General features: G+C 38.2%; 1 protein-coding gene across 1 annotated transcript; it reads right to left on the bottom strand.

Annotated features, from left to right (window-relative positions):
* Positions 1-9,766: 9,766 nt before the first annotated feature.
* Positions 9,767-11,038, bottom strand: LOC129987682 (uncharacterized). The gene has a single exon (XM_056095635.1). It carries the CDS (start codon positions 11,036-11,038, stop codon positions 9,767-9,769), a length of 1,272 nt encoding a protein of 423 aa, XP_055951610.1.
* Between the last annotated feature and the right edge of the window lie 465 nt (positions 11,039-11,503).

Genomic DNA, 11,503 nt, shown 5'->3' with positions numbered 1-11,503 from the left:
ATAAAAACCTATTGATTTCAAAAATGCAAAAATTTGAACATGTGGTGTCTTACCAAGTAAGAAGGGTAATGGAGTGTTCGTATTTTGAAAGAAGTGCAAACGTTGAGCATTGAAATTTGGACATTCTGACAATATATGTTGGACAGACATTTGACAGTCACACTGGGAACATAGAGGTGGTTGTTCACCTAGTAACAAGTGGCGATGGGTGAATCTCGTATGCCCAATACGTAAACGGGTTAATACTGTGTCTGCTTTCCGATTGGGTAATGAAGACCACGGTTGTACATGAGGTTTAATAGCATGTAGTTTATTGTTAGTTTCAAAATCCCACTGAGCTTGCCATTTGGAATAAAGAAGCCTTTTAGTGTGCTTATTTAAATCGCTTACAGGAATAGATGTGACTGCTGGAATACTTGCCAATTTAGCAGCCTTGTCTGCTTCCTCATTGCCCAGAATTCCTACATGAGAGGGTACCCAACAGAATAAAATAATAAAATCTCGAGAAGTCAGTTTGTTAAAAATATCTATAACTTGGAAAACCAAAGGATGATTATGACGATGAAGATAAAATGATTTTAGGGATTGTAACACACTTAGAGAGTCGGTATAAATAATAAACTTTTTTCCTGGTCTCTCAGAGATTTCTTCCAATGCATATAAAACCGCAGTTATTTCTGCCGTAAAAATTGAACAAAAGGAATGAAGTGTAAAAGAAATGACTCTATCTGGTAAGACAACAGCAAAAGAGACATTATTAGATGATTTTGACCCATCAGTATAAATGGGAAGAAAGTCTTTGTATTGCTGTCTGTGTTCACGGAAAATTTGCTGATAAATAACTTCTGTTGTCCCAGATTTGTTAAAAGTGTTGAATGGGTTTAAAAATTGCATATTAAGATTTTTCCAAGGTGGAAAGCCAATTACCAGCTGTGGAGTAACGTGTAGGTTAAGTAAGTTTTCTGAAAGGAAGTTTTGGATTCTTGTAAAAAACGCTGGTGCGGACGACTTTCTAGCCTCTTGCAGTCTAACTAAGAAAGGGCGAAGTTTAAAATCAAAAAATGGATGATTCATGTTTGACTGAATTTTAAAATAATAATTCAAAGACAGCATTCGTCTTCTTACATCAAGGGAAGGTTCATAACATTCAATATAAAGGCTTTTCACAGGGGATGTCCTAAAAGCTCCAGAACAAAGTCTGAGTGCTGTGTGATGAACAGGGTCCAGTTTTTTTAAAACACTTTTTCTGGCAGACCCATAAATTTCGCTGCCGTAATCCAATTTAGAGAGCACCGTGGCTTTATAAATTTTAATCAAGGATTCTCTATCCGCTCCCCAAGCTGTAGATGATAAGACTTTTAAGATATTCAAAGAGTTTTCGCATTTTTTCCTTAACAATTTTATATGAGGGAGAAAGGTTAGCTTTTTGTCAAAGATTATACCCAAGAACCGGATCTCATCCAAAAATGGAATGATTTCCTCATTTAATTTAATTTCTGGGTTAGAGTGTAAATTTCTTTTACGGCAAAAGTGGACACCCGCAGTTTTTGATGTAGAAATATTAAAACCATTATTATTGCACCATTGTGTTATACCATTAACTGCAATCTGCAGCTGTCGTTGTATAAAATTCATATTTATCCCCGTACATGAAATGTAGAGGTCGTCAACGTATAAATGGCCCTTCACAGTAGGCGATAGTTGTCTTAAAATACTATTCATTTTTAAAATGAAAAGCGTCACACTTAAAACGCTGCCTTGAGGAACACCTTCCTCTTGGATGAAGAAGTCTGAAAATTCGGACTGCACTTTAACTTGAAATTTCCCGAGTTTCAAAAAATTCCTTATAAAAATAGGTAGGTTTCCTCTTAGTCCATGATCATGCAAATCTTTCAAAATCCCGTATCGCCAGGTCCGATCATATGCCTTTTCGATGTCAAAAAATATGGCGACTAAGTGCTTTCTTTGTAAAAAAGCGAGGCGGATGTCTGTTTCAAGGGCCAGAAGATTATCGGTGGTGCTACGACCCCTCCGAAATCCACTCTGAGATGGATGAAGAATGTTGTTGTTTTCCAGGTAATAAATTAGTCTACGATTAATCATCCGCTCAAGTAATTTACAGAGGCAACAGGTTAAAGCAATGGGACGATAGTTTGATGGATTCTGAGGATGTTTTCCTGGTTTTAACAAAGGAATTATTATTGCGTTTTGCCAAATAGTAGGAAAGTAGTGTTCGTGCCAGATACGATTGTAGAAAAGTAATAAGGCTTTTTGAGACTCGATTGTTAAATGTTTGATCATGGAGTAGCTAATATTGTCCGGTCCTGGAGAAGAGTTGTGGACACTAGATAAACATGATTGCAATTCCATAAACGTTAGATCGCAGTTGTAGGGCAACGTAGTCCGAGAATTAAAATTTAACGCTTGTTTTTCTGCGTTCCTTTTGTAATTCAAAATTTGAGGAGGGTAATTTTGGCTGTTAGAAGTATATGCGAAAGTTGAAGCAATGCAATTTGCAATATCTTTTAAGGATGAAATTGTATTTCCTTTATGTACTAAAATAGAAACGGTGTTAGTGTGAGAAACACTTGAAGCTCTTTTTACTTTATTCCACAAAGAACGGCTGGATATTTTAGAGGTAATATTGGAGACAAAGTTTCGCCAAGAAATTCTTCGACTGCGTCGTTGAATTTTTCTGGATTCTGCTCTGGTCTTTTTAAAATAAATAAAATTTTGTGTGGTGGGGTATCTTCGAAAAATACTCCAGGCCTTTTTCTGTTTTTTGTATGCCTGTTGGCAATCGGCATTCCACCAGGGCTTGTTTTGTTTTCTTCGAATGCCAGACGTTTTTGGGATAGAATTGTCTGCCGAGTCGATTATAGTGTTGACAATATGTTTTAATGCTTCCTCAATAGTTGAAGATTTAATTACATGAGAGTTAATATTAGCCAGAGAGGTGAACTTCTGCCAGTCTGCTGCATTTAAAACATATTTAGGAGGATGATAAGAACCAGTGATACTGTGTCTATTATCTGTTAAAATTAAAGGAAAGTGGTCACTATTATATAGATCATTGTCAATCGTTAAATTTAGAAAAGGTAGGAGTGCTGGAGAACATATTGCCAGATCAACTGAATGGAATGTTCGCGTTGGTAAATTTGGATCCATCTGTAAAAATAGCTTCATAATTAAGAAATTGTTGTCTGTGAGCGTTAAAAATGGACTGATAAATGAAATTTAATGTTGTCGGCTTACGCCATTTTTCAAACGTATCAATAAAATTAATAATTGTATTTTTCCATGGAGGAATTTCGTCCGATTTATTTAGGACTGGGAAGTCTTCTATTCCTAGATCTCTGAAAATTTGCCCGATCCTGAAACCAAAAGTGGGAATGAATGAAGATCTCAATGCGAATAATGAACTATAGATAGGATTTATGACTTTATAATGTAATGGATGAGAATCGTCACTTTTTATTCTTAAAAACAAATTAAGTGCTAACATGTTACGTCTATGTTCTAAAGAAGGCTCGTTGCAAACAACATACAAACTCAAAACTGGGGAAGTTCTAAATGCACCTATTGACAATCGGAGACTCTGATTATGTATAGTATCGAGGGGTCGTAATGTAGATTTCGAAGCAGATCCATATATAGCACTACCATAATCAAGTTTTGAGCGTATTAATGCTCTATAGATCTTGAGTAAAGAGCTGCTTTCTGCCCCGTACCATAAGTTGGAGAGTATTTTCATTATATTCATGGAAAGGGTGCATTTCCTTTTCAGATAATCAATGTGTGCTTTAAAAGTAAGTTTTGAATCAAGAATCATACCTAAAAATTTTATTTCAGAAACAAAGGGAATTAGTTGGTTATTTAATTTAAGTTTCGGATCTGGGTGCAATCCTCGTCTTCTGCAGAAGTGAATTGCTGCAGATTTTTGAGAAGAGATAGTAAAGCCGTTAATTTTCCCCCATTCACAAATATTATTAATCGCTTCTTGGAGCTTTTCCCTTATGATACCCATGTCTTCACTTGAACAATGTATCTGGAAGTCATCAACATATAATGAGCCATTAACGCCTGACGGAAGATTTTTTATAATATTATTGATTTTTATGATAAATAAAATTACACTTAGGACGCTTCCCTAAGGAACGCCTTCGTCTTGATGAAAACTGTCCGACAGAATATTGCCCAATCGAACTTGAAAATTCCTTGTTCTTAAAAAGTTTTCGATAAAAAATGGTAAATTCCCACGGAGGCCGATTTTATATATGTCCCGCAATATACCATATCTCCAAGTTCTATCGTAAGCCTTTTCCATATCAAACATTATCGAAACTAAATGTTTCTTGCTTACAAAAGCCTCTCTGATTGATGTTTCCAATTGTAAAATGTTGTCCAAAGTGCTTCTGCCTCGACGGAAACCGCTCTGAAAAGGAGATAACCAATTCTTTCTTTCTAGAATATATATTAATCGAGCATTTACCATTCTCTCCAAAATTTTGCACAAACAACAAGTAAGTGCTATGGGCCGGTAGTTGTTTGGATCCTTGGTGTCTTTCCCTGGTTTAGCGATCGGAATTACTATTGCTTTTCTCCACGAATTAGGAAAACAGTTTTTGTGCCAGATTCTATTATATAGTTGCAGGATGTTTTTTAAAGATTGTTCATTAAGATTGTTGATCATATAGAGATGAATATTATCAGGACCAGGAGAAGTAGCCCGAGATTTTTGCAATGCTCTTTTTAGTTCTATAAAACTAAAGTCTGAATTATATTCCTCGTTAGAGTTTGTATTAAAATCTAAATAAATTCTTTCTTCATTTAATTTGTAAGATATAAAATCCTTGGGGTAAGCTGCTTCACTAGACACTTTGGAGAATGCCTCACCCAATGTGTTAGCTATTGCCTTAATGTCTGTAATAAGTTGTCCATTTGAATTTAAAAATGTCAAAGGAACTTCATTTTTAAAAAGGCCAGACATCTTTCTGACTTTGTCCCATAATAGCTTGGAGCTAATCCATCCCTTTATAGAATTAACAAATGTCATCCACGTATTTCTCTGACTTCTCCGTCTGATTAATCTAGCATATGCTTTAGCTTGTTTAAAAACGATAAAATTGTCCGTAGTAGGATAACGTCGAAACCTGTTCCAGGCTTTGGCTTGTTTCTTCTCAGCAATTTTGCAATCGGCATTCCACCATGGCTTCCAAAGTTTTGGTATCTTCCCAGATGACTTTGGAATTGCCGTATCAGCTGCTGTCAAAAATTTTTGTGTAATGATTTGGATAGCATCGTCTATATTTTCCATGTCCACCATATCCTGAGTAATAAAAGCCATTTGTGAAAAGAGAGCCCAGTTTGCTCTATCAAAAATATATTTTCTTGGTTTTTCAGGATAAACGATATCATTATCTTTATATGACAAAATAATAGGGAAGTGATCACTATTATGGAGGTCCTCTGCAACATTAAAAAACCACTTAGTTGCTAAAGGTGGAGAGCATAAAACTAGATCTAAAGTATGGAACGTGTGGCTTGGTATATGAAAATATGTGTAAGTTTTATCATTCAATAAACAGAGATCATGGTCTTCCATCAAAGCTTCAACTTGCTGCCCTTTTAAATTAAGATTTGTACTTCCCCAAATCGGGTTGTGTCCATTAAAGTCTCCCATTAGGATAAAAGGTTGAGGGAGTTGATTTATTAAATTAAGTTCATTTTGCGCTACGTTATCGTACGGGGGTAAGTAAATACAACAAATTGTTTGTAAAGAACCTATATGAAGCTGAACTGCCACTGCTTGGATAGGGGTATTTAAAGGTATTTCTCTATATGGGTTATGGTTATGGTTATTTCTGATTTTGTGGCACAAGAGCCATATCAGGCTATGCTGCGCCAAACATATGGTTGAAGATAAAAAATATTCAGTGAAGTTCTAAAAAGTTAAAGTAAAATTTGCAAAAACCATGAAATGTGGAGATAAAATTGAACAAGTTAAATAAAATGGAAAACACCAATTTCTTTCAAGAAAGTAAAAATATTTGGGTGGGGATGTTCTCCCACCAAGTCACGAATGTTTGAAGATGATTTACCGAATAAACGTAATCGATGAGAATTAAAAATTGGACATTCTGATAAAATATGAATAACAGTTAAATTAACATCACACGTATTACAGACTGGACATCGCTCACCAAATAGAAGATGTTTATGTGTGAGGCGAGTATGGCCAATGCGAAGCCGAGTCAATTTGACGTCCAACTCGCGTACTGGAACTACCGGCCACAAAGTGATGTCAGGCTGAATAGAATGCAGCTTATTAGAAATCTGCAAATCCCATGATTCTTTCCATAAATAAAAAGTACGTTGAGAAATATATTTTTTTAAATCTGTGTACGGAATAGCTCGTTGTAGAGAAGTGGATGCTGTCTTTGCTGCAGCATCAGCAGATTCATTGCCAACAATGCCAACATGGCCAGGTAACCAACAAAATAAAATTTGGTAGTTCTGAGCTTGCAAATCTCTCCAAAGATGTAGGATATCTACAGCTAGAGGATGTGTTTTAGTATGAGGATGGCTGAGGGCCTCCAGAGCACTCATACTATCAGAATAAATGCAGAATTTGTGGTAAGTGAGGTTAGAAATTTTTTCAAGAGCAATCATAATTGCCATTAGTTCAGCAGTTAAAACTGAACACAAAGTACTCAACTGAAAGCTGCCTGTGTCCTCAGCAATGACGACAGCACAACCTACTTGATGAGCTGTCTTTGAGCCATCCGTAAAAACAGGAATGTGTGTAGAATATTCATTGCGGTGATATAGAAAAAGTTGTTGAAAGACAACAGATGAAGTGGTAGACTTGTCATAAGCGAGAAAAGGGTTAAGATATGATATTTCTGGGATATCCCAGGGTGGCAAAGCATAAGCGTTAGTATTATGAACCTGCAGATTTAAAATATTTACATCAGCAAAAGCTCTTTTTACCCTTTCACGAAAAGGTAGGATATTAGAAGGACGTGCATTATATAATCGCCCCAGGCCAATGGGTAAATTAATTCTACGAATAGGGTGATTGATAGAGGATTCAATACGGAAAAAATATAGTTCAGATAATTTTTTCCGTCTCAGATAAAGTGGAAGTTGATGACAAATCACATATAAACTATGAACTGGTGATGTACGAAAGGCTCCAGAACATATACGCAAAGCACTGTTGTGTACTGTGTCTAAATTTCGGAGAACACCAGAACGAGCTGTACCATATATTTCGCATCCATAATCAATTCTCGACAGAATAACAGACTGATAGATACGAAGTAAAGATGTTCGATCTGCCCCCCATCTTGTAGTCGAGAGAACTTTTAGGATGTTGAGGGATTTTTCACACCTCTTTCGCAGATGAAGAACATGCGAAAGGAAAGTGAGTTTCCGGTCAAATATGACCCCTAAGAAACGTACTTCCTCAACGACTGGAATATCAACACCTCGAATTTGTATTACAGGATCAGGATGGAGACTCCGTTTCCGACAAAAGTTTACACAGCGGCTCTTTTCAGGGGAAAGCGTGTGTCCATTCTCATCACACCATGAAATGAGTTTGTTAACAGCCCTCTGAAGTTGTCGCTCTATTAAAACCATATTAGACCCCTGGCTGGAGACTTGTAGATCATCCACATATAGTGTTCCACAAACGGATGATGGTAAAACATGAATTTGGCTTATATGGAGAATAAAAAGGGTGACACTCAAAACACTTCCTTGAGGAACACCCTCACTTTGAATAAAATGATGAGAAAAAGTATTACCAATACGGACTCGAAATGTCCGAAATTTTAAAAAATTTTGAATAAAAACTGGCAAGTTACCTTTAAAACCAAAATCACCTAAAGTACGGAGAATGCCATACCGCCACGTACGATCGTACGCCTTTTCTATATCGAAGAATATAGAAACTAGATGGTTTCTCCGGACAAACGCATTCCGAATCTGAGATTCAAGCATAACCAAGTTGTCATTGGTAGAACGTCCTCGACGGAAACCACTTTGGAAAGGTGAAATATACCCATTTTTCTCCAGTTCATAGAGTAAACGGGCATTTACCATGCGTTCGAGCGTTTTACAGAGACAACTAGTTAAAGCAATTGGCCTATAGTTTGAGGGATTGGTAGGAACCTTTCCAGGTTTAAGGGTAGGTATCACAATGGCTTCATACCATTGTTCAGGAAAAGTTTGCTCACTCCAGATTCTGTTGAACAGGTTCAAGAGATGCAAAAGAGAGGTTTCGTCTAAATGGCGAAGCATACTGTAGGTAATCCCGTCGACACCTGGGCTAGTATCTCGAGTACGAGAAAGAGCGTTCCTTAATTCCACTATCTTAAAGTTATTGTTATAAGAGAGGACCATGCGGGTTCTAAACTTCAAAGGCACTTGTTCAGCTTGTCTCTTAATCGCACGAAAAGTCGGTTTATGGGTTTATGAGGTTTAATGGCACAAGAGCCAATCTTGGCTAAACTGCGCCATACATATCACGAAAAGTCGGATTATTAGGAACAGAGCTTGAAACATCAGCGAAGGTTTCTCCAATAACATTTGCAATATCAAGTGGCGAGGAATATGAAGCCGTTTCTGTATTTAAGATGGGGAAAGCGAATTCTTTATAAATTCCGTTTGCCGCTTTAACTTTCTTCCACAACTGTGCACTAGATGTATGGAAGTGATGGTAGATATAAAACTTGGTAGATATAAAGCCAAGATTCTTTTTGACTGCGGCGCCGAATTCGACGAGCATTTGCTCTTGCTCTTTTAAATGCAACAAGATTTTCCGTGGTAGGATACCTGCGGAAAATACCCCAATATTTTCTTTGTTCCTTATAAGCATTACGACATTCATCATTACACCATGGTTTGCGAAATTTGCGTGGAAGAGGGGTACGCTTTGGAATTGAAGCATCAGCGGCCTTAATAATGCAATCAGTGACATTTTGGACAGCCTCACTAATATCGGCAGATGAAATCATTTCTTCTGTAATCAATGCTAACTTAGTAAATGTAGCCCAATCTGCTTTTTGGAAAATGTATGTTGGTGGGCTTTGCATCAAATTACTATTATCATCATGAGAGATGACAAGAGGAAAATGATCACTATTATGTAAATCGCTTTCAACTGCCAAATTCAATAATGGGAAAATTGCCGGAGAGCAAATAGCGAGGTCAAGGGAATGGAAAGTACGAGTGGGTTCATGAAAGTATGTCTTTTCGTTGTTATTGAGCAGACAGAGACAGTTATCAGAAATGAATTGTTCTATCTGTTGCCCACGGGAGTTAGTGCTATCCGAACCCCACAAAGTACTATGCCCGTTAAAATCACCAAGCAAAATGAAGGGAGTTGGAAGCTGATCAACCAAAGTATTCAAATCGTCCTGCGAAATAACCCCATTTGGAGGCAAGTAAAGGCAACAGACCGTGACCAAGGATTTGACATGAATCTGCACAGCCACAGCTTGCAAGTTAGTGCGTAGATTAAGGATAGTACTGGGATAAAAGTTGGAGGTTAAAATGCACACTCCACCAGAGAATGATGCACCAGTTTCGTTATCCTTCCTTGCACAATTATAGCCTCTTAATTTGAAGTGAATATCTGGTTTCAAAAATGTCTCTTGAAGAGCTACGCAAACAGGATTTGATTTATTAATGAGAGCTTTGATGTCAGTTAGCTTTGTCCGAATGCCGCGACAATTCCACGAGAGAAAGGTACCCATTAAGAGAGTTTTTTAGCGTGGGAATTATAAAGGGCGTTAGTTTGAGTTGGCGTTATTTCGCAACTCATTTCAAGGTCATCCTCCTCTTCGTCGGATGGATGGAGAGCAATTGAATCAGGACTTTTGGACAATCCTCCAAAAATAGTAGGTAAATCCTTTTGGACTGTCCCCGTAGTTGCAAGTCCCAGAGCAACCGAATTTCGAATATTGGATTTTTTCAATTTTGATTTAAATTTTTCCGAAATCATTTCTTGTGAAAGGCCGTGTTTCGAAAGCTTTAATTTAAGAGCACGTGGAGGCTTTGGTTTTGGTTTACGTTTCGGTGGATCGTGAGATTCAGGAGCACTGTTTGTGGAAGGTTCTGTATCAGATTCGGATGTTTTTGCGGGAGGAACTTTTTCAGCAACAATCTGCACACAATTTTTGCATGAACAGTTTTTACAATATGATTTTTTAACAGCTGATGCATAGCTGACCCCAGGGGAAGGTGTCTGTGCCTCGATTCTTCTTTTCGCTTCTGGATAAGAAATTTGTTCTTTTGTTTTCAAAGTTATAATTTCTTTTTCCAACCTCCAACGTGGACATGATCTGGAAAAGGAAGTATGTTCGCCATCACAGTTGACGCACTTTTCAGATGAGGTGCACTGCTGGCTATCATGTCCTTTCTCTGCACAACGGGCGCAAGTAAGTGTCCCGCGGCAGGCGATCTTAGAGTGCCCAAAACGTTGGCATTGAAAGCATCTCAGAGGGTTAGGTATAAAAGAACGCACTTTCAATCTCAGATATCCTATTTTAACTACTTCTGGCAAAGTAGGCATTTGGAAGGTAAGAACGAGGTGCTTTGTAGGGAGGAGTTGTCCATCCCGCCGAATTGAGATACGGCGTACATGTATCACTCCTTCAGGTTTTAGGTCATTTGTAATTTCTTCAATTGATGTATGAAATAACTCCCCACATGTAATAACACCTTTAGAAGAATTAAGAGATGTATGCGCGCTTACAGAAATGGGAATTGTAGCCAATGCTTTCAGTTTGAGAATTTGATTAGATTGTTTTCGAGAATTAACTTCCACCAGCAAATCTCCCGAACGAAGTTTGCGAATGGCAGAAACTTCCCCAAGTGTTCCAGAAACGGCTTTTTCTACAAGGAACGGAGAGACCGTGTGAAATGTCTCCTTATTCTCAGAAAGTCTTTTGATGACAAAAAAATGGTCGTAATATTTTTCAGTATTTTTCCGTGTCGTTTGTTGATTTAAGTTTTTAAGCCCCATACGATATGATAAATGATTCGGGTCCGACGGCACCGCCCACCACGGAGCCCAACAAGGGAAGGCAATTACCGGCTCTGGTTATTATCAGCCTCGGCATCCACCCTAGTGCTAATCGGTACCTATACGCTGGGAGCTACCCCCGGGGACAGTGACCACCCTTAACGCCAAGCCCAAGGAGTAGCCCCTTCGCTTGATCCCTAGCAGACTAGCCACTGAGGTGACTAGGTACCAGCCGATTGATACACCGGGGACCACAGTGCACCACCCGTCTTTCAAATGGGTCGCCACGCACGGCAAACACGTGGGGTTTTGGCTGTCCATGAGAAGCAAGAAGCAAACAGAGCGGCGACCGCTTCTCATGGAGAGCTCCCTCGCTTACCGTCGAGGGAAGGAAAAACAGCAGAAAGCAGAAGGCGTAGGGGAGTTTGAACATGAAAGGAGTAAAGATCCCTAGGTACCTCGGGA

The sequence above is a fragment of the Argiope bruennichi genome, chromosome 10 (genome assembly GCF_947563725.1).
Source record: "Argiope bruennichi chromosome 10, qqArgBrue1.1, whole genome shotgun sequence".
Taxonomy (NCBI): Eukaryota; Metazoa; Arthropoda; class Arachnida; order Araneae; family Araneidae; genus Argiope; species Argiope bruennichi.
This window is presented reverse-complemented; position numbering and strand designations above follow the sequence as displayed.

Bases quoted from the DNA above. Each gene is read 5' to 3' on its own strand.
- LOC129987682 (XM_056095635.1), bottom strand. From the start codon at position 11,038: ATGGGGCTTAAAAACTTAAATCAACAAACGACACGGAAAAATACTGAA.